Raw genomic sequence first — 23,384 nt, forward strand, 5'->3', positions numbered from 1 at the left:
TGTGATAGTGTATAATCTTTATATTTGACTGAATCTTCAAAATGATTACAGAACATTGGACTACCATGTGGGTACACAATCGCCCAAGCATGTGCATTTCCTAGTTACATAAGGATGGGATATGGGGGGGGGGGATTCTGGGAATGATTGCCATCAGAATCAAATGTAATCTATAATGCTGCATAAACTTGAATTCCATTCCATTGTCGCTATTAGTTGAGGGAGGAGCTCTGACACTGTACATTACCAATGAAGAGTGTGCCTATGAAAATAATCAAATAGACTGCTGACATACGGCCATTCACTTCTCAAAACTGGTGTAATCATTAGTCCAAACAGAGATTTTCTATTGGACAAATTAAGGTAGGTCCCCTCTCCGTTTCGTTTACGAAACGTTTCGCAACAGAATCATCGTAATGAATACACCCCAGGTATGACCAATGACGTCAGTAAGGTAGCGCACACTCACAGCTCCTTTCCGGTGAAGGCTACTGCAGTGCGCTCGAGTTCCTGGTTGACATTGTAAGACACTTTTAAAACATATTGTATTTCTTTTTAACCATGTGGTCATTGGTAAAGTCATGAATGGTTTTACAACGTTTAGATGGGACCCGGTTTACTTCACCGAGGATGCCACCGGGTTTCAAGTTTGCGTTTAATACTTCCCAACTTTATCGGGTTTAGAGCGCGAAACCAGATTTAACTTCTAGAGACAGATAAGCCGTACTCATCAAAACGCTTTACGCATGCAGATGGTCTAAAAGTGGAGATACAGAAAACCTGTGATTTTGGCAAACTCTAAAGGACGAAATTATTTTGGTAAAGTCATACTGCTTGATTCAAACTGTGAACACGTAGCCTACAATGTTCTGTAATCATTTTCGTGCTTACGGACTCCGCGTTGTCGGAATGAAACTTATTTACACACCTATGTTGCTTAAAATAGGACTGCATAGACAGGTAATTGGTCTTGGCTATACGTTGTGTACCACGGGCAACATAAATCAACGTAGCTTACACCAGCAACCGTCAACTTTCGATATTGTATAGGAATAAACAACAGCAGCCTACAGTTCATATTGATCGGTACAAGCGAGCAGTGAGATGAATGGCGGAGAGAGCGTGGACGTTTGATACTTGTTTTTCGCTTTGACAGTATGCGAAATGTACTGTCAGCGTGGCTCAAGGTCGACGTGTAGGCGGCTGTGGTTTTCTACTGTGTGCTAAAAGAGCCAACGCATTGAGCAAAACATCCACACTATAATATTAAAGCGCACTGACAGGCAAGCAAAAATCGAAGCTCTTCAGCTGCAAACTAGTGAGAGCAGAAAACTTTTATAAGTGGGCCAAAAGTGAAGCCAGCTTTTGAAAACCCAGTTCTGACTTGGAAAAACTACTTTGAATGTCACTGCCAGCAAGTGCAATTATACAGAATGTAATTCTAAGATTAGATATCCAACCATTCTCTACACCATGATCAAAAAGTTTAGAATACATTTAGTTAAGACGGCAGCCAATAATCTTTTCTGCTTTATTCCAACAGAATATTGAAGATCATTCTGTGGACATCAGGGGATTTTCTAGCCCTTCCGTCTACTATGTCCTCCAGAGGCAAAGGTGAGGGGTGTCTGGTGTGTGGGGGTGACCTGCACGGTAACCAACGGCGATGGCTCTTTGGGCGACAGAACAAGAAAGATGGTCAGCCTCAGACCCCATCAGACTCACCGGGTAGAGGAAGTCTCTCCAGGTCTTCTCAAAGCAGCCCCTGGGGTAAGGTGTGTGTGTGTGCACGTGCACTACTGTGCGTGTATGCGCGCGTATGTCAGTTCTAATGTTTTCTTTTCCCACTTTGAAGGTAGCACCATGTCCCTTGGCTCCACAACGTCTCTCTCCTCACTGTCCTCACCCGCTAAAGCAATGGACCTACTCTCTGTGCTGACACACATACTAGGCCAGCCAGTACCACGGGGCAGTGGGCGGGGGGAGTTCTTGTGTGGCAAATGCGTTTCAGTTCTAGAGCGGGTTTTCAAGTTTGACTCTGTCATTTCCAGAGTGAGGGTCTTATCCTCTGAGAGGATTCAGAAGTTGACCCAGGAGAGGGACAAGGTCAGGCAGTGGGTACGTAGCGCTTACCGCCAGCGACACCCTCAGGATTTCAGGATGAGGAGCAGCACTAGTGAGGGGGATGGTGAGGGAATGGGAGACAGAGAGGGTTACAATGAAATGTTGAAGGAGAACATGGCCTTGTCAGAGTATGAGTGCTGGTCTGAGAAATGGGACGCATGTCCATACTTCAGGAGAACGGGGAAAAGATGCACAAAGGGGAAAAATTGTGAAGGATGTGATTCTCTGAGGGTGTCCGATTCCGCCTATGAGTCAGTTTGTGGGGTTCCCCGCCGCCTACCCTTCCAACCCTTTCCCCCCTTGGCCCTATCGAGGAACAAGTCGCAGAGCATGCCTCTTCATTGGTCAAGAGTGCCGTCGCTAAGCTCTAGCCCAGCGTCATTGGCTGGATCCACTCTCTCCTTACGAGCGTCCTCTCGCACTGAGTCCATCCAATCACTGGATTCACTGGATTGCCGTGATCCATTTGACTTTCCAGGTGATTTGTCACTCCTGGTCCTCAGAGAGTTGAAAGGTATTGAAGGAAAGCCTGTCAATTCACCTTCGGGGAGTAAGATTCCCGTTTTGGGAAAGAGGGAAGGGCGATATTCAGGAGAGGTAGGTGAGACATCCCCCCCTGAGGTAACAAGGGTGCTGAATTTTGGAGAGCGGGAGAATGGAGGAGAGGAAGTTGCTGGAGAGTCCAATGACGTTTTGACTGAATTGAGGGACGAGTTTATTCCACTACACAGAGAGGTGAGATTTCTCTTATATTCTATCAAAATCCAGCATACCAAATAACGACAAAGTTATTATGAGTTGGACCAGGATTGTTTCCTGACGACAACACTTTAGCCTATAAATGAGCCATTCCCTGGTCAGGAAAATATCTCTGCCCTAAATGAGGATTTTCCGACAGGTTGCCTTGCCTGTAGTCTGTGGATCACTCCGTCGATCACGGAGTATAAATATTTACTTAGTGGTCTGTAATATGTCATCTAGGATCTATCATGTCTGTAGCCAGTACAAAGGTCCAACTCTGAATATTTTCTTACTTATAAATACAGGAATAGGACTTCAACAGAATTAAAAGTGACAATTTATGTCTTTCACAAAATGCAGTTTTCTTATGTTTATTTCAGAGCAATACAGGTCGAGTGCACCTTGCAGTCAGACAGTTGAGAGGACAGCTTGATCAAGCTATGGCACGCATCAAGACCCTTGAAACTGAGCTTAAACACGGGACCAAAACCAAACCAGATACCAATGTCTGTGGACCAAAGGATTGGATTAAGGTAAGCACTGAGTAATTTATTGATTTTTCACTCTACTTGATTCCCCCATGTTTAGACATTTTCAGCTGCATTCGCAGACACAAATGAAGCCCAGTCATGGACTAAAAAACATGATCAATGGAGATTCTCCAGGACTAGGCAGTCTCTGGGGAACCGGTCCATAGTATTTATAGTAACTCAATTGAGAAAGAAAACAGTTTAAATTGGTGAGCGGAATGGAAGTGTCATGATAATTTGGTTGCGTACACACAACTAAGGTTGACACTCCCTGTCATGGTAACTGGGTGCTGACATTTTATACACGATAAACAGGTATAGGCCTAGTCAGCCGGTGCACAGCCATATAATGGCCTGAACATAGTTTCCCTAACATGCTTCTTCTGCATGTACTTGCGTGCGCACACACACACACGTCTTCAGAATCCCTTGGATAGCAATGTCTTTAAGCCCGGCTTGTATTGACTAAGCACAAATAAAGCATTATGCAAGGAATGATGGGTGTGTTACAGTTTGTTTGGTCTCTGGACCAGGGAGTGTCCTCTTTCCTTAATGCAGGTGCGTTCATATAACCACACACACACAACCACACATCTCCCTGGAATCTTCCCCAACTAGAGGAGCAGCTTAGGGTGGCTTTTCATAAAGAGATCATTAACATGCTACTCAGCTGCTTAGTGGCGTCTGTTAATCTTATCTCCTTACAGTAGACTCAAGTTATTCAACCCGGCACCTACCTATGGTTCTAGCAGGTCTGGGCCTCACCCCCAGCTGTTAAGGCATCTTACCCAAACTTGATTCTCATTTCATGAGATTCACGTCTGAGATGTAGGTCTGGCTTGAGTTCCAGGTTTTGGGATATTTTAGGAAGCCCTATTAGCAAGTTCAGTCTGGGAATGGGAGCTGTAAATCCACGAAGAGCTTTGACGATTAAGAGCACCACAGCCAGCTCTACACAAGGAAATATTTTAATTTGCCTGGAATCTGGCATTAGCTCCACCCAATCCTAGAAAAGTTCAAATAAGTAAATCGTTGGGATTAAGTATTTGTATGCACTGTGTGAGGTCTTACAGTATATCAAGCTTTTATGGTGGGGAACTTTCACACTTGGCACTTGCAGGGCAGATTATAGGCTTATAATGTGTGTTCTAAATCTATCGCAAGAATACAAACTGATTGCCTGCATTCTTTGAAAGCATCAGCTGTAACATAGTGGCATATATCACCCACAAGACACTGGCTTCAAATTGGAGAGGTCTGCTGCTTCAGCCTGGTCCCAGATCTGTTTGTGCTGTCTTGGAAACGCCTGTGGTCATTGTCATCAATTTGAAAGACAACACAAACGGATCTAGGACCAGGCTAGTCTGCTCTAATATCGCTGCAACAATGCCAGCCCCCTGTTGACTTAACAACCTTCATCTAAGTGCTGTGTATGTTGTGATTATGGCTTTTTCAGTTGCCGCAGAAGGACGGTGGAAACTTGCTTCTGCAGAGTTTGGGGCATTCGCTGCACAGCAGAGACCGAGTTATCCAGGTGAGTGATTCATAGTGATTCTATGAGGGGAGACAATGCAGTCATGCTGAAAACACAGGGATCCACTTCACTCAGGAATGAGACACTGGCTGAGCTAGTGGAATGTTGCCATCACAACATGGACACCCCACGCTCTTAAACTCCAAGATTTAACTTAAGATATAATGGTATTAGCAATTTTCAGCACTAAAGTTTATATGGGTGAGCAAACTTCCTTAGCTTAACATAGCCAAATAGATAAATCAAATCGGTTTAATATAGAGTACCAGTCAGAAGTTTGGACACACCTACTCATTCCAGGGTTATTCTTTATTTGTACTATTTTCTACATTGTAGAATAATAGTGAAGACATCACAACTATGAAATAAGACACATGGAATCATGTAGTAACCAAAAAGTGTCAACAAATTAAAATATATGGTATATTTTAGATTCTTCAAAGTTGCCACCCTTTTCCTTGACAGGTTTGCACACTCTTGGCATTCTCTCAACCAGCTTCATGAGGTAGTCACCTGGAATGCATTTCAATTAACAGGCAAGCCTTGTTAAAAGTTAATTTGTGGTATTTCTTTCCTTCTTAATGTACTTTATCCAATCAGTTGTGTTGTGACAAGGTAGGGGTGGTATACAGAAGATAGCCCTATTTGGTAAAAGACCAAGTCCATATTATGGCAAGAACAGCTCAAATAAGCAAAGAGAAACGACAGTCCATCATTACTTTAAGATATGAAGGTCAGTCAATCTGGAAAATGTCAAGAACTTTGAAAGTTTCTTAAAGTGCAGTCGCAAAATCCATTAAGCGCTATGATGAAACAGGCTTTTGTGAGGACCGCCACAGAAAAGGAATTCCCAGAGTTACCTCTGCTGCTGAGGATAAGTTCATTAGAGTTGTCAGCCTCAGAAATCGGCAATTAACTGCACCTCAGATTGCAGCCCAAATAAATGCTTCACAGAGTTCAAGTAACAGACACCTCTCAACATCAACTGTTCAGAGGAGACTGCAGGAATCAGGCCTTCGTGGTCGAATTGCTGCAAAGAAACTACTACTAAAGGACACCAATAATAAGAAGAGACTTGCTTGGGCCAAGAAACACGAGCAATGGATATTTGACCAGTGCAAATCTGTCCTTTGGTCTGATGAGTCCAAATTTGAGATTTTTAGTACTAACCGCCATGTCTTTGTGAGACGCGGAGTAGGTGAAATGATGATCTCCGCATGTGTGGTTCCCACCATGAAGCATGGAGGTGGTGGTGTGGGGGTGTTTTGCTAATGACACTGTCTGTGATTTGTTTAGAATTCAAGGCACACTTAACCAGCATGGCTACCACATCATTCTGCAGCAATACGCCATTCCATCTTGTTTGCGCTTGGTGGGACCATCATTTGTTTTTCAACAGGACAATGACCCAACACACCTCCAGGCTGTGTAAGGGCTATTTGACCAAGAAGGAGAGTGATGGAGTCCTGCATCAGATGACCTGTCCTCCACAATCACCCGACCTCAACCCAATTCAGATGGTAAGGGATGAGTTGGACCGCGGAGTGAAGGAAAAGCAGCCAATTGCTCAGCATTTGTATGGAACTCCTTCAAGACTTTTGGAAAATAATTGTAGTTGACTACCTCATGAAGCTGGTTGAGAGGATGACAGGTTTGCACACTCTTGGCATTAAGGCAAAACGTGGCTACTTTGAAGAACCTAACCACTTAGTTATTACATGATTCCATATGTGTTATTTCATAGTTTTGATGTCTTCACTATTATTCTACAATGTAGAAAATGGTAAAAATATATTAAAACCCTTGTAAGTAGGTGCCCAAACTTTTGACTGGTACTGACATATATATATTTTAATGTTTTTATTGTCACATTTATTTGGGTGTGTACACAGTTTAGCTAATGTTTTAGCGGGTGCAGTGAAATACTTCTATTACTAGCTCCTAACAATGCAGTAAAATGTCAAACGGTTACACAAATAATCAATTTAAAAAAAACAAATATAAAATCAAGAAATGTCGGAACAAATCCAAGTATCAACCCAAATAGCACTAACAGCAATCCAACCGTGAGTGGTTGGGGCAAACCCTGTTTTCTTAAACTATCATTGTCTCAATATTTATCATTGCGACATTTGTTTAAATGCAGTTTTTGTATTCTGGTGTAATTGATATCATTAAATATATTTGTCCATATACCACATCAAGTCCTTTTCTGAAGCCATCTCTGGGACAAGCCGTGTGTTATTCCATGATCAGACATTAATTTCCTGTCTCCCTCAGGACTGCATGTGTCTGATCAGGAAGATGTGTGTTGAGGTGGGGACAGATGCGGCTGACAGACTGACACAAGCACTCACTGACAATCTGAAACAAACTCTCTCCGACAATAAGGTGAGGACTCAGATTGATCCCATTTGATTATGATTTGAATAAGCTAATGGTTTAAAATAATAAATAAACTTGTGTAGACTGTCAAAGCATGGACAATTAATATGTGTGAATATTTCCTTTTTTAATATGACATTACGTAAGTGATAATGCCAGAGAAGCCGGTGTTTGGAGGATATATTGGTATGGGTGTTGTTGGGCCCGAGACGACATCTCTGGCAAACGGTGCCAATATATCCTCCAAACACTAGCTTCTCTGGCATTATCACTTTTAATACAATGGGTTACCAACATATTAAAATAATGATTGACATATTTTCATTAAATGTTATTTTGATTAATTTCATCCTTCCACAAGATATAGTCCCGACACACATCTAGGGTTGCTAGAGACGCGACCCAGTCGTTCACTCTGCTTGTTCTGTATCTATGGACGCGACCCAGTCATTCGTTGTAAATGTTCCATTGCCATACTGGCTGGCAACGTTCTTATCCCTTGCTTGCTTGCTTGCTAGCCAACTACGGCTAACTTACAGTCAAGTGCAGCCAGAATAACAGCAAAATAGCTGCATTTGTTTAAGCTGTTTTCTAGTGACATTTATTTGGATACATCCATAACAATGAGCTAATTAGGTGCGATTTCCCTTGGCATAGAAAATGTGGTCACTTGTCAGGACACTATTGTTCAGGGGAGCTAGCCAACTACACAGCTACCGTAACAAAATCACTTCAAACTGAACCTGGAAAGACTGCAAATTTGCGTTTCGTTTGAACTTTTTCAATTGAATTTTTTTATATATATCCATAAAAATGACTCCAGCTGATTTCATGATTTCAACTGGCAGAGAAATGGTGCCTGCCTGTCTGTCTCGTCCGAAATCCCGACATGTTCATTACTATGGGACAGCTGGATATCGTATTTCAATTTTGAAACAATTTTGCAAATGTCACAAGACAGACTGCAAGGTTTATACAAATCTCCGCTGTTGAAAACAAATTGTTAGTCTAAAATAAATCTGAGATAATGTCTAGATTCATTTTATAGTGGAAATCAAGTTTATAAGTTGCCTGACTGGGTTGATGAGACAGTGGATTACACAGTCAGATGGAACAGAGTGTATAGGCATTTTAACATCATAAATTTAGTTGGTGGCAATTTGTGGAATAGACACCGGCTGGTATGCGGTCTTAAGCAATCAGTATTCAGGATTAGACCCACCCGTTGTATAATATGGGATATAGAGCATTTCTGTACAAGGTTATTTCCGCTGATGTCTTATGTTCTACCTCATCTTTAGCAAGCCCTTGAGGCTCTGCGCTCAGAGATGAGTGAGAAGGAGAAGAGGATGGAGAGCGAGCAGGAGGCACTGCAGAAGGCTGGGAGAGACCGGGAGAAAGACCTCTCCACACTCAACACTGTACTCCAATGTAACCAGTACATCATCAATGTGAGTCTGAAGTTGAACACACACACACACACACACACACACATGTGATTGCTGTGCTACCAGTGTATGACAGTTTCTGTAGAACAAGTACACACACACACTCAGATGTATTCACTCACTTTCATTAACAAAGGCAACATTGTGCTGAATACACTATAGTCACTCAGTCAAAGGTGTTACTAGTAATTTCTCACATAAGGGCTTTGTATTTTCTTCTTCTAACCCCCAGGAACTGAGGGTGGAGCTGGTTGAGAAGGAGCGAGTGCAGCGGGAGGTGCAGAAGGAGAAGGAAGTGTGGAGACAGCGGGACCTGGCCCTCAAAGCAGTCCTACAGGAGAAAGAGTCACTTCTCCTCTGCCTGAAGGAGGCGCTAGAGAGCTCTCAGAAAGACATGCAGGTGAGGGGATCACATCAACATACAGTATCTCTATACGTTGAATTAAATTAGGTCCAACGAGAAGGATATCCTGCTTTCACTGGAACAGGCCCAGATCCACACCTTTTGCGTGAAGAAAATACACCGGAAAAGGGGATGCAGATCAGGGATCCTTCTGAGAATTCGGAGGCGAGCGAGTAAACTCCCAATGCCTTCCATTCTTCTTGTACAATCATTGGAAAATAAAATTGATGACCTACTGTTAAGATTATCCTACCAACGGGACATCAAAAACTGTAACATCTTATGTTTCACCGAGACGTGGCTGAATGAAGATGCGGACAATATAGAGCTAGCAGGATTTTCCATGCAACGGCAGAACAGAGGTGCTACCTCTGGTAAGATGAGGGGTGGGGAGGTGTGTCTTTTTGTCAATAACAGCTGGTGCGTGATGTCTAATATTAAAGAAGTCTTGAGGTATTGCTCACCTGAGGTTGAGTACCATATGACAAGCTGCAGACCACATTATCTATGAAGAGAGTTCTCATCTGTATTATTCATTGCCGTCTATTTACCGCCACAAAACGAAGCTGTCACTAAGACTTCTCTCAACCAACTCTATAAGGCTATAAACAAAGAAGAAAATGCTCACCCAGAAGTGGCGCTCCTAGTGGCCGGGGACTTTAATTCAGGCAAACTTAAATCAGTTTTACCAAATTTTTACCAGCGTGTCATGTGCAACCAGGGGAGAAAAAAATCCTAGACCACCTTTACTCCACACACAGAGATGCATGCAAAGCTCTCCCCACCCTACATTTGGCAAATCTGACCATAATTCTGATTATGGCTTACAAGCAAAAACTAAAGCAGGAAGTACCAGTCGCTTAATACGGAAGTGGTCAGATGACGCAGATGTTACACTACAGGACTGTTTTGCTAGCACAGACTGGAATATGTTCCAGGATTCGTCTAATGGCATTGAGGAGAACACCACCTCAGTCATCAGCTTCATCAATAAGTGCATCGATGACGTTGTCCCCACAGTGACTGCACATAAATATCCCAACCAGAAGCCATGGATTACAGTCAACATCTGCATCGAGCTAAAGGCTAGAGCTGCCGCTTTCAAGGAGTGGGAGACCAATCCGGACGCTTATAAGAAATCCCACTATGCCCTCAGACGAACCATCAAACAAGCAGGGCGTCAATACAGGATTAAGATTGAATCTTACTACACCAGCTCTGACGCTCGTCGGATGTGGCAAGGCTCTAAAACTATTACGGACTAGAAAGGGAAACCCAGACCCGAGCCGCCCAGTGACGCGAGCCAACCAGACGAGCTAAATGCCTTTTATGCTCACTTCGAGGCAAGCAACACTGAAGCATGCACTAGAGCACCAGCTGTTCTGGATAACTGTGTGATAACGCTCTCGGTAGCCGATGTGAACAAAACCTTTAAACAGGTTAACAACATTCACGAAGCTATGGGCCATGGGCCATGAAGTGCTTTTAAAGGCTGGTCATGGCTCACATCAACAGCATCCTCCCGGACACCCTAGACTAGAGGTCGACCGATTATGATATTTCAACGCCGATACCGTTATTTGGAGGACCAAAAAAAGCCGATTTAATCGGCCTATTTATTTATTTGGAATAATGACAATTACAACAATACTGGATGAACACTTATTTTAACTTAATATAATACATCAATAAAATCAATTTAGACTCAAATAAATTATGAAACATGTTCAATTTGGTTTAAATAATGCAAAAACAACGTGTTGGAGAAGTAAAAGTGCAATATGTACCATGTAAAAAAAAAAAAGCTAACGTTTGAGTTCCTTGCTCAGAACATGAGAACATATCAAAGTTGGTGGTTCCTTTTAACATGAGACTTCAATATTCCAAGGTAAGAGGTTTTAGGTTGTAGTTAATATAGTATTTATAGGACTATTTCTCTCTATACCATTTGTATTTCATATACCTTTGACTATTGGATGTTCTTATAGGCACTATAGTATTGCCAGTGTAACAGTAAAGCTTCCGTCCCTCTCCTTGCCCATACCTGGGCTCGAACCAGGAACACATCGACAACAGCCACACTCGAAGCAGCGTTACCCATCGCTCCACAAAAGCCGCAGCCCTTGCAGAGCAAGGGGAATAACTACTCCAAGTCTCAGAGCGAGTGACGTTTGAAACGCTATCGCACCCCGCTAACTAGCTAGCCATTTCACATTGGTTACACCAGCCATTAGGCTGATAGGCATGAAGTCATAAACAGCGCTGTACTTGTGCAGAGCTGATGGCAAAACGCACGAAAGTGCTGTTTGAATGAATGCTTACGAGCCTCCTGCTGCCTACCATTGCTCAGTCAGACTGCTCTATCAAATCATAGACTTAATTATAACATAATAACACACAGAAATAGGAGCCTTTGGTCATTAATATGGTCGAATCCGGAAACTATAATTTCAAAAACAAAACGTTTATTATTTCAGTGAAATACGGAACCATTCTGTATTTTATCTAATGGGTGGCATCCCTAAGTCTAAATATTCTTGTTACATTGCACAACCTTCAATGTTGTCATTATGTGAAATTCTGGCAAATTAGTTCGCAACGATCCAGGCTGACCAAACTGTTGCATATTCCCTGACTCTGCGTGCAATGAACGCAAGAGAAGTGACATAATTTCACCTAGTTAATATTACCTGCTAACCTGGATTTCTTTTAGCTAAATATGCAGGTTTAAAAATATATACTTCTGTGTATTGATTTTAGGAAAGGCATTGGTGTTTATGGTTAGGTACAGTCGTCCAACCATTGTGCTTTTTTCGCAAATGTGCTTTTGTTAAATCATCCCCCAGCGTTGCATTGATTATATGCAATGCAGGACACGCTAGATAAACACTAGTAATATCATCAACCATGTGTAGTTAACGAGTGATTATGATTGATTTTTATAAGATAAGTTTAATGCTAGCTAGCAACTTACCTTGGCTTACTGCATTCGCGTAACAGGCAGTCTCCTCGTGGAGTGCAACGAAAGGCAGGTGGTTATAGCGTTGGACTAGGTAAATGTAAGGTTGCAAGATTGGATCCCCCGAGCTGACAAGATGAAAATCTGTCGTTCTGCCCCTGAACAAGGAAGTTAACCCACCGTTTCTAGGTCGTCATTGAAAATAAGAATGTGTTCTTAACTGACTTGCCTAGTTAAATAAAGGTATAAATTTTTTTTTTTTGAATGGGCAAAAGCGGCGCCCAAAAACACCGATTTCCGACTGTTATGAAAACTTGAAATCGGCCCTAATTAATCGGCCATTCCGATTAATCGGTCGACCTCTACCCTAGACCCACTCCAATTCGCATACCGCCCCAACAGATCCACAGATGTCGCAATCTCAATCGCACTCCACACTGCCCTTTCTCACCTGGACAAAAGGAACACATACAGTGCCTTGCGAAAGTATTCGGCCCCCTTGAACTTTGCGACCTTTTGCCACATTTCAGGCTTCAAACCTAAAGATATAAAACTGTATTTTTTTGTGAAGAATCAACAACAAGTGGGACACAATCATGAAGTGGAACGACTTATTGGATATTTCAAACTTTTTTAACAAATCAAAAACTGAAAAATTGGGCGTGCAAAATGATTCAACCCCCTTAAGTTAATACTTTGTAGCGCCACCTTTTGCTGCGATTACAGCTGTAAGTCGCTTGGGGTATGTCTCTATCAGTTTTGCACATCGAGAGACTGACATTTTTTCCCATTCCTCCTTGCCAAACAGCTCGAGCTCAGTGGCAGTTTTCAGTTCTTTCCACAGATTCTCGATTGGATTCAGGTCTGGACTTTGACTTGGCCATTCTAACACCTGGATATGTTTATTTTTGAACCATTCCATTGTAGATTTTGCTTTATGTTTTGGATCATTGTCTTGTTGGAAGACAAATCTCCGTCCCAGTCTCAGGTCTTTTGCAGACTCCATCAGGTTTTCTTCCATAATGGTCCTGTATTTGGCTCCATCCATCTTCCCATCAATTTTAACCATCTTCCCTGTCCCTGCTGAAGAAAAGCAGGCCCAAACCATGATGCTGCCACCACCATGTTTGACAGTGGGGATGGTGTGTTCAGGGTGATGAGCTGTGTTGCTTTTACGCCAAACATAACGTTTTGCATTGTTGCCAAAAAGTTCAATTTTGGTTTCATCTGACCAGAGCACCTTCTTCCACATGTTTGGTGTGTCTCCCAGGTGGCTTGTGGCAAATTTTAAACGACACTTTTTATGGATATCTTTAAGAAATGGCTTTCTTCTTGCCACTCTTCCATAAAGGCCAGATTTGTGCAATATACGACTGATTGTTGTCCTATGGACAGTCTCCCACCTCAGCTGTAGATCTCTGCAGTTCATCCAGAGTGATCATGGGCCTCTTGGCTGCATCTCTGATCAGTCTTCTCCTTGTATGAGCTGAAAGTTTAGAGGGACGGCCAGGTCTTGGTAGATTTGCAGTGGTCTGATACTCCTACCATTTCAATATTATCGCTTGCACAGTGCTCCTTGGGATGTTTAAAGCATGGGAAATCTTTTTGTATCCAAATCCGGCTTTAAACTTCTTCACAACAGTATCTCGGACCTGCCTGGTGTGTTCCTTGTTCTTCATGATGCTCTCTGCGCTTTTGATGGACCTCTGAGACTATCACAGAGCAGGTGCATTTATACGGAGACTTGATTACACACAGGTGGATTGTATTTATCATCATTAGTCATTTAGGTCAACATTGGATCATTCAGAGATCCTCACTGAACTTCTGGAGAGAGCACTGAAAGTAAAGGGGCTGAATAATTTTGCACGCCCAATTTTTCAGTTTTTGATTTGTTAAAAAAGTTTGAAATATGCAGTAAATGTCGTTCCACTTCATGATTGTGTCCCACTTGTTGTTGATTCTTCACCAAAAAATACAGTTTTATATCTTTATGTTTGAAGCCTGAAATGTGTCAAAAGGGCGCAAAGTTCAAGGGGGCCGAATACTTTCGCAAGGCACTGTATGTGAGAATGCTGATCATTGACTACAGCTCAGCATTCAATATCATAGTGCCCATGAAGCTCATCACTAAACTAAGGACTCTGGGACTAAACACCTCCCTCTGCAACTGGATCCTGGACTTCCTGACAGACCGTTCCCAGGTGGTAAGAGTAGGCAACAACATGTCTGCCACACTGATCCTTAACACTGGGGCCCTTCAGGGGTGTGTACCTAGTCCCCTCCTGTACACAACTCCAACACCATCATTAAGTTTTCTGACGACACAACAGTGGTAGGCCTGATCACCGACAACGATGAGACGGCCTATAGGGAGGAGGTTCGAGAACTGGCAGTCTGGTGCCAGAACAACAACCTCTCCCTCAATGTGAGCAAGACAAAGGAGCTGATCTTTGACTACAGGAAAAGGCGGGCCGAACCGGTCCCCATTAACATTGTAGTGGAGCAGATCGAGAGTGACAAGTTCCTTGGTGTCCTCATCACCAATAATCTATCAGTACCCCCTGCACACTGACTCGGTACTGGTGCCCCCTGTATATAGCCTTGTTATTCTTATTGTTTCTTTTTATTTTAGCCCACTTGGTAAATATTTTTTTGTTCTTGAACGGCACTGTTGGTTAAGGGCTTGTAAGTAAGCATTTCACGATAAAGTCTACACTTTTTGTATTCGGTGCACGTGTTGTAGGATTTAGATCAGGACTCCTACTCTGAGAGCCTTTGTGAATACAGACCCAGATGTCTTGAAATATAGTGTTTTGAGTAATTTGAATAACTTCGTTTGACCATTCCTGATCTAAATATAATTGATTCCAGGTATATCTCGTTTTAGTGTGACCACAATTGTTTGTGTCAGGTGCTGCATTCACCAGTGCTGCATGCACTGACCTCTGTTATTCAAGTTAAAGGTGCTACATGTCGATTGTCTCACCGATGTGGGAGCTAGGCGAATTGCAACAACACTTAGGCTGAATATAAACAACTTCCCCACTCCCACGCATACCAGTTCCCAGCAATACGGTGGAGAGATTAGCGCTATCCGACATCAAAGGATCCCGGATAGCATGGACCATGGTGGCGACTATTTTACTTTCAGTTTCGTCCACCAACTTCAAACAGTCGTAGATATTTCACTGCGATGTAGATGGTATAATGATACTAATGATAATGAACTATTCAGTGCATGTTTTCGCACATAAACTGAAATAGTTCGAAGAGTGTATAATTTTAGCAACCAGGAAATGACAGAGCGATTTCTACGTTGGCTGCCTTGTGCTTGAGGAGGAGATGACCACGCCTATTAGCGGTGGAAGAGGGTTCTAGAGCTGGGCGATATGGACAAAAAGTCACAATGTGACGAATAACTATTTTGCTTGATAACAATAAATAGATTACAACGCAATGTTCGCTCTAAGAATAAATACCAATGCCGCACAGACGCACTTAACGGAGTTCGCCCCATTAGTTTGTACTTTTTAGATAGTTTTTTTCTGTGATCGAATCAACATTATATCAATCCATTTTCAATGCAACAAAACAAATCTAACTTTGCAAGATTGAGTCTATGATTTTGCCCAACGGAATAGAATTATATATGCGGGTGTCGCCCATCAGCGGTCTTGAGCTTTTCAGTTCAGATCAGACCACAGAGCGCATATGCACATTTGTTGATATTCTTTGCTAGTTAAGTTATTAGCCCAGTTATAGATAAGTATAGGTCAGCAATGGGGAGTTACTGCTTCCAACAAGAACACAAAACATGTTGGCCACATTTCAAGCTGTCTTGGTAAAAAGCGTATGTCTAAAGGGGCATTGTTGTATTTTGAGACGGGCTTGAATATGCAAATAAGCTAATAGACAGAGGGGTAGCCCACATTGTCTAATTCTCTATATGGTAATAATAATACATTTTATTTTGTAAAGTGGTTTCTTGCATCATACAACACATTAAAATGCAATATACAGTCACCTATTTGCCCAATGTTGTCACAGGCCCGGTAAAAAGTTATGAATTAATGTCAAGCCCTTCATAATGTAAAAAGGTTTTAAAAGTCTCATGCTACATGCTAGGCCTGAACAGCAAATATAGGCCACTGTAGGCTATATCATAGAAATCAAAAGCTATTTCCATGTGAAAATGTTATGGGATTCGCACCGTTTTGGTGCCTACGTTATGCTCAAATAGCCACAATAGCCTATTGGCTACTGTCTAAAACTGTAAGGGGACAGTCTGTGTTCACTGTAAACGTGCACCAGAAGTTGCACAAAATTCTCACACGGTTCAAGTTTCCTCTAACAAGACCAAACATTTGCTCAGTGCCCCCAAAAAATTGCGGGAACATTGCTACAACAATAAAACATTGTTTTAATGTACAGTTACTTTGCATTAGCGCCAGGGCTCTAGACGCAGTTTTACAGTGCTATGTAAGTCAACTGAGATGGTAGCCTAATATTTAAAAAGTAAGCTATTTATCTAACATATTCAGGGGATGCATGATTGATATTTTGATGTGCAACCTGTCAAAATAGGATCCAGAATCATCAGATTTATGTTTTGGCTCTTTGTGCATATACAGTACCAGTCAAGTTTGGACACACTTACTCATTCCAGAGTTTTTCTTTATTTATTTTTTTACTATTTTCTACATTGAAGAATAGTAGTGAAGACGTCAACTATGAAATAACACACATGGATTAATGTAGTAACTAAAAAAGTGTTAAACAAATCTAAATATATTTTAGATTCTTCAAAGTAGCCACCGTTTGCCTTGACTGCTTTGCACACTTGGCATTCTCTCAACCAGCTTCACCTGGAATGCCTTTCCAACAGTCTTGAAGGAGTTTCCTTCACTCTGTGGTCCAACTCATCCCAAGCCATCTCAATTGGGTTGAGGTTGGATTATTGTGGAGGCCAGGTCATCTGATGCAGCACTCCTCCACTCTCCTTCTTGGTAAAATAGCCCTTACACAGCCTAGAGATGTGTGATCATTGTCCTGTTGAAAAATAAATGATAGTCCCACTAAGCACAAACCAGATGTGATGGCGTATCACTGCAGAATGCTGTGGTAGCCATGCTGGTTAAGTGTGCCTTGAATTCTAAATAAATTAAAGACAGTGTCAGAAAAGCACCCCCACACCATTACACCACCACCTCCATGCTTCACGGTGGGAACCACATGTGCGGAGATCATCCGTTCATCTACTCTGCATCTCACATAGACACGGCGGTTGGAACCAAACATCTCAAATTTGGAATCATCAAGCCAAAGGACAGATTTCCAACAGTCTAATGTCCATTGCTCATGTTTCTTGGACCAAGCAAGTCTCTTCTTCTTATTATTATTATTGGTGTCATTTAGTACTGGTATCTTTGCAGCAATTTGTCCATGAAGGCCTGATTCACAGTCTCCTCTGAACAGTTGATGTTGATGTCTGATACTTTAAACTCTGAAACATTTATTTGGCTACAATTTCTGTGGCTGATAACTGTAATGAATTTGTCCTCTGCAGCAGAGCACTCTGGGTCTTCCTTTCCTGTGGCGGTTCTCACAAGAGCCTGTTTCATCATAGAGCTTGGTTTTTGCAACTGCACTTGAAGAAACTTTCACTGTTCTTGAAATGTTCCACATTGACTGACCTTCATTCTTAAAGTAATGATGGACTGTTGTTTCTCTTTGCTTTTTTGAGCAGTTCTTGCCATAATATGGACTTGGTCTTTTACTAAATAGGGTTATCTTCTGTATACCACCCCTACCTTGTCACAACACAACTGATTGTCTCAAACGCATAAAGAAGGAAAGAAATTCCAGAAATGTACTTTTAACAAGGCGCACCTGTTAATTGAAATACATTCCAGGTGACTACCTCATGGAGCTGGTTGAGAGAATGCCAAGAGTGTGCAAGCCTGTCATCAAGGCAAAGGGTGGCTACTTTAAAGGATCTAAAATATGCAATATATTCTAATTTTAACCAACTTTTTTGGGTACTACATGATTTTATGTGTTATTTCATAGTTTTGTTTTCTTCACAATTATTCAACAATGTAGAAAATTGTAAAAATAAATAAACCCTTGAATGAGTAGGTGTCTCAACTTTTGACTGGTACTGTGCGTGTATGTGTTTTATATACAGTGCCTTGCGAAAGTATTCGGCCCCCTTGAACTTTGCGACCTTTTGCCACATTTCAGTCTTCAAACATAAAGATATAAAACTGTATTTTTTGGTGAAGAATCAACAAGTGGGACACAATCATGAAGTGGAACGACATTTATTGGATATTTCAAACTTTTTTAACAAATCAAAAACTGAAAAATTGGGCGTGCAAAATTATTCAGCCCCTTTACTTTCAGTGCTCTCTCCAGAAGTTCAGTGAGGATCTCTGAATGATCCAATGTTGACCTAAATGACTAATGATGATAAATACAATCCACCTGTGTGTAATCAAGTCTCCGTATAAATGCACCTGCACTGTGATAGTCTCAGAGGTCCGTCAAAAGCGCAGAGAGCATCATGAAGAACAAGGAACACACCAGGCAGGTCCGAGATACTGTTGTGAAGAAGTTTAAAGCCGGATTTGGATACAAAAAGATTTCCCAAGCTTTAAACATCCCAAGGAGCACTGTGCAAGCGATAATATTGAAATGGAAGGAGTATCAGACCACTGCAAATCTACCAAGACCTGGCCGTCCCTCTAAACTTTCAGCTCATACAAGGAGAAGACTGATCAGAGATGCAGCCAAGAGGCCCATGATCACTCTGGATGAACTTCAGAGATCTACAGCTGAGGTGGGAGACTGTCCATAGGACAACAATCAGTCGTATATTGCACAAATCTGGCCTTTATGGAAGAGTGGCAAGAAGAAAGCCATTTCTTAAAGATATCCATAAAAAGTGTTTAAAGTTTGCCACAAGCCACCTGGGAGACACACCAAACATGTGGAAGAAGGTGCTCTGGTCAGATGAAACCAAAATTGAACTTTTTGGCAACAATGCAAAACGTTATGTTTGGCGTAAAAGCAACACAGCTCATCACCCTGAACACACCATCCCCACTGTCAAACATGGTGGTGGCAGCATCATGGTTTGGGCCTGCTTTTCTTCAGCGCTGACAGGGAAGATGGTTAAAATTGATGGGAAGATGGATGGAGCCAAATACAGGACCATTCTGGAAGAACCTGATGGAGTCTGCAAAAGACCTGAGACTGGGACGGAGATTTGTCTTCCAACAAGACAATGATCCAAAACATAAAGCAAAATCTACAATGGAATGGTTCAAAAATAAACATATCCAGGTGTTAGAATGGCCAAGTCAAAGTCCAGACCTGAATCCAATCGAGAATCTGTGGAAAGAACTGAAAACTGCTGTTCACAAATGCTCTCCATCCAACCTCACTGAGCTCGAGCTGTTTTGCAAGGAGGAATGGGGAAAAAATGTCAGTCTCTCGATGTGCAAAACTGATAGAGACATACCCCAAGCGACTTACAGCTGAAATCGCAGCAAAAGGTGGCGCTACAAAGTATTAACTTAAGGGGGCTGAATAATTTTGCAAGCCCAATTTTTCAGTTTTTGATTTGTTAAAAAAGTTTGAAATATCCAATAAATGTCGTTCCACTTCATGATTGTGTCCCACTTGTTGTTGATTCTTCACAAAAAAATACAGTTTTAAATCTTTATGTTTGAAGCCTGAAATGTGGCAAAAGGTAGCAAAGTTCAAGGGGGCCGAATACTTTCGCAAGGCACTGTATATGAGAGGGGTTTTCTTTTGCCAGCATATTGCCCTGTAGGCTATATTATTCACTGAGGAAGTGGGGACTCAAAACACTTGGCTAGATGGCTATATACCAACAATATCAGAGTTAGCAATGTTGGCTAATTGATGGGCCTCGGCTACTTTATGTTTACTGAACAAAAATATAAATGCAACTATTTCAAAGATTTTTATAAATTAAATAGGCCCTAATCTATTGATTTCACATGACTGGGAATACAGATATGCATCTGTTGGTCACAGATACCTTAAAAAAAAGGTAGGGGTGTGGATCAGAAATCAGTCAGTATATGGTATGACCACCATTTACCTCATGCAGCACAACACATCTTCTTCGCATAGAGTAGATCAGGCTGTTGATTGTGGCCTGTGGAATGTTGTCCCACTCCTCTTCAATGGCTGTGCGAAGTTGCTGGATATTGGCGGGAACTGGAACACGCTGTTGTACATGTCGATCCGGAGCATCCCAAATGTGCTCAATGGGTGATATGTCTGGTGAGTACACAGGCAATTGAAGAGCTGGCACATGTGCAACTTCCAGGAATTGTGTACAGATCTTTGCTACATGAGCCCGGACAGTATCATTCTGAAACATGAAGTGATGGTGGCGGCTGAATGGCACGACAATGGGCCTCAGGATCTCATCAAGGTATCTCTGTGCATTCAATTTGCCATCGATCAAATGCAATTGTGTTCATTGTCCATAGCTTATGCCTGCCCATACCATAAACCCACCGCCACCATGGAGCACTGTGTTCACAGGGTTGACATCAGCAAAACGCTTGCCAACACGTTGCCAAACAGGTGGTGTGCAGTTGTGAGGCCAGTTGGACGTACTGCCAAATTCCCTAAAACGATGTTGGAGGCGGCTTACGGTAGAGAAATGAACATTCAATTCTCTGGCAACGGCTCTAGTGCAGTCAGCATGCCAATTGGACACTCCCTGAACTTGAGACCTCTGTGGCATTATTTTGTGCACATTTCAGTGTGGCCTTTTATTGTCTGTGTAATGATCATGCTTTATAATAGGCTTCTTGATATGCTACACCTGACAGAAATTCTCACTAACAGGGATATAAACACATTTGTGCATAACATTTGAGAGAAATAAGCTATTTGTGCATATGGGATCTTATTTCAGCTTATGCAACATGGGACCAACACTTTACTCCAAATTTCAAAGTTGCTCCAAATGTGAAATGTCTGTATTGTTCCATTTCTCCTTGCACAATGTGGGGAGAGGGAGTGAGAGTGGCTCACTCACATAGCAGCCGACCACGAAACAGGGACAGGCAGATACTTTTAAAGCAGGAATCAACATAATGCATAGGCTATTACTGTTAACCGAATAATAGTTTTAGAACAATCTACAGGAATGTTGTATAGCAAAATCATAGAATATTACCGACGTACACAAAATGCTTCGGTAGGGTAATGCAATGTCTGTTGTCCCAGCTCTAGTTTTTTCCCCCATATTGATTACAGAAACTGATCTGGCTTTTGTTGTCAAGTAGAAAGTCTGCATTTTAGAATGCGATTTTGTATTGGCCCAAAATATATATTTTTCACCCACTATTACTGGAGCTACTTTATGGACTTTTTCTGAAATTACAATGCAAAAATTCTACATGTTGCTCTTCAGGTAGACTTTCCTCCTCATTATTTGTTATCCTTTCCCCCAGGCACTTTCGGACTCTGTGATTAGCCAAGGGGTGTCAGGAGGTGGGGCAGTGGGGGCTCTGGCCTCTCAGCTGGAGGAGAAGGAGAGCCTGGTGATAGCCTGGCTTCAGGACAGAGAGGAGCACAGCGCCACCATGTGCCGGGAGGTCTCCAAACTCACCACCGCCCTTCAGGACTATCAGGGCATAGTGCAGGTGAGTGCAAACGAGGATGGTAGTGGATGCTTTCCCCAATCCCTGTCTTTCATATCAGTGAAGAGGAAGCCATTTAAGACTAGTAAGATGCTCCCTCTATATACTGAGATGTGTTGTGTCTTCCATTGTCTTTTACACAATTCAGGTCATCTTCAGTGAGGTACCTAAAATACCAAGCCTATAATATAGTTTGGTCATTTGAACCCATACCTTTCCCCTCTTCCCATCTTTCCCCCTTCTCAAGGAGCAACAGCAAAATCATAGTCAGACGGTGTCATCGCTGTCAAAGCAACTCAGCGACACACTCAACGACCTGAGGGAGAGCGGGAAGGGGAACAAGGAGGCACAGCGAGCCTGGCGGAGCGAAAAGGAGGACAAAGAGCGGGAGGAGAGGAAATTGAGGGAGAGCCTGGAGAAGAGAGACAAACTCATTGAGGTATGTCCGTACATGAGCGAGATATGTCCATACTTGACCTTAGAAAAGCACTAAAGAGTGGACCAAATTAACACGGAATATTTTGATTTGTTAACCTGTTTTATTTAGCAAGTTCTCCTGGATTCCGAGGAACGGGATCATCTACTCAAAGAACTTCAACAGAACCTGCTGAACAAATTTGAACCCGTGATTGCTGTCAAACACACATTATGAAAAATACAAAGATAGTGAGAGAGCAAAACATGTGGAACCATGAAGGTACAATGCACATTTTGTATAGATGAGTTGCATGAACCAGCACTTTCTTGCACCACATGTAGTTTACTACTAACTACAATTATATGTAGGCCTATTGAAAAGGTTGTGTTTTGCACATTTGCAGTAGTTGATCTTCCCTTGGCAGGCAAGCCTTGGTTTTTGTGTTAAAACAATTTATGTCCTTTACAAAACTGGATATTTGTCAATAATGATAATGTTATTGCTCCATTTTGGCATCATTCTTATTTGTGTATTCATATTCACTGATTTAATTGATGAATTATGCTAGTAATGTGTCATGAGATTTGTTAATGTGTCCTTCAGGGCATAGTGTAGTGCAACCTAATTGATAAATGCTATTAGAAGGGGGATTATTATTGTGTTGAATTTGGACCGCTTGAAGTTGCAGTTTTCCAAAAGCTTTATTTATTGGTCTCATACTGTAAGTTCTGTATTATTATTTTTTCTGAATGTGCCATTTTGGTTATTTTATTCATTCTGCCATTTTCTTTACACATTAGCTTACATCATACTGCTTGGTATTTTGATTGTCATGAAAGGGTTCATATTTTTGACCCCAAAATATTTATTTTGACTTTTTGGGGGGTTTAATTTTACTACAGAATGGTTTGATACATTTATTTTTGGAAAAGGTTTCTAATTTTATGTCTGTCTTGTTTTTATGTTCTGTCTTTTAATGTTCTGTTTCCTTTTTTTCATTTTGTATTGACCTACAGTCTGTCTTTTGGGGTTTTGCTACCATGTTTTCATTTTAAGTCTTTGTGAGATTGAGAAATAAACCTAACTTTTTGATCAAAATGATTGCATGTAGTCTGTTTTCATTGCATGTATTTTGCTGCCTATG

At 41.8% G+C, this 23,384-nt stretch overlaps 1 protein-coding gene across 3 annotated transcripts; it reads left to right on the forward strand.

Moving 5' to 3' along the window:
* The first annotated feature begins 371 nt into the window (after positions 1-371).
* Positions 372-23,341, forward strand: LOC110516161. 3 transcript variants are annotated; one of them, XM_021594732.2, is made up of 11 exons: positions 372-522; positions 1,544-1,770; positions 1,856-2,859; positions 3,246-3,398; positions 4,852-4,929; positions 7,210-7,320; positions 8,616-8,765; positions 8,995-9,162; positions 21,634-21,825; positions 22,070-22,261; positions 22,370-23,341. In XM_021594732.2, exons 1-11 carry the CDS (start codon positions 434-436, stop codon positions 22,472-22,474), a joined length of 2,469 nt encoding a protein of 822 aa, XP_021450407.2. In that variant the 5' UTR covers positions 372-433; the 3' UTR covers positions 22,475-23,341. The 3 variants fall into 3 exon arrangements, with proteins under 3 accessions (XP_021450407.2, XP_021450411.2, XP_036829433.1); XM_021594736.2 differs by lacking the exon at positions 372-522 and adding an exon at positions 544-819; XM_036973538.1 differs by lacking the exon at positions 372-522 and adding an exon at positions 1,417-1,435.
* Positions 23,342-23,384: the final 43 nt, after the last annotated feature.

The sequence above is a fragment of the Oncorhynchus mykiss genome, chromosome 3, assembly GCF_013265735.2.
Source record: "Oncorhynchus mykiss isolate Arlee chromosome 3, USDA_OmykA_1.1, whole genome shotgun sequence".
Taxonomy (NCBI): domain Eukaryota; kingdom Metazoa; phylum Chordata; class Actinopteri; order Salmoniformes; family Salmonidae; genus Oncorhynchus; species Oncorhynchus mykiss.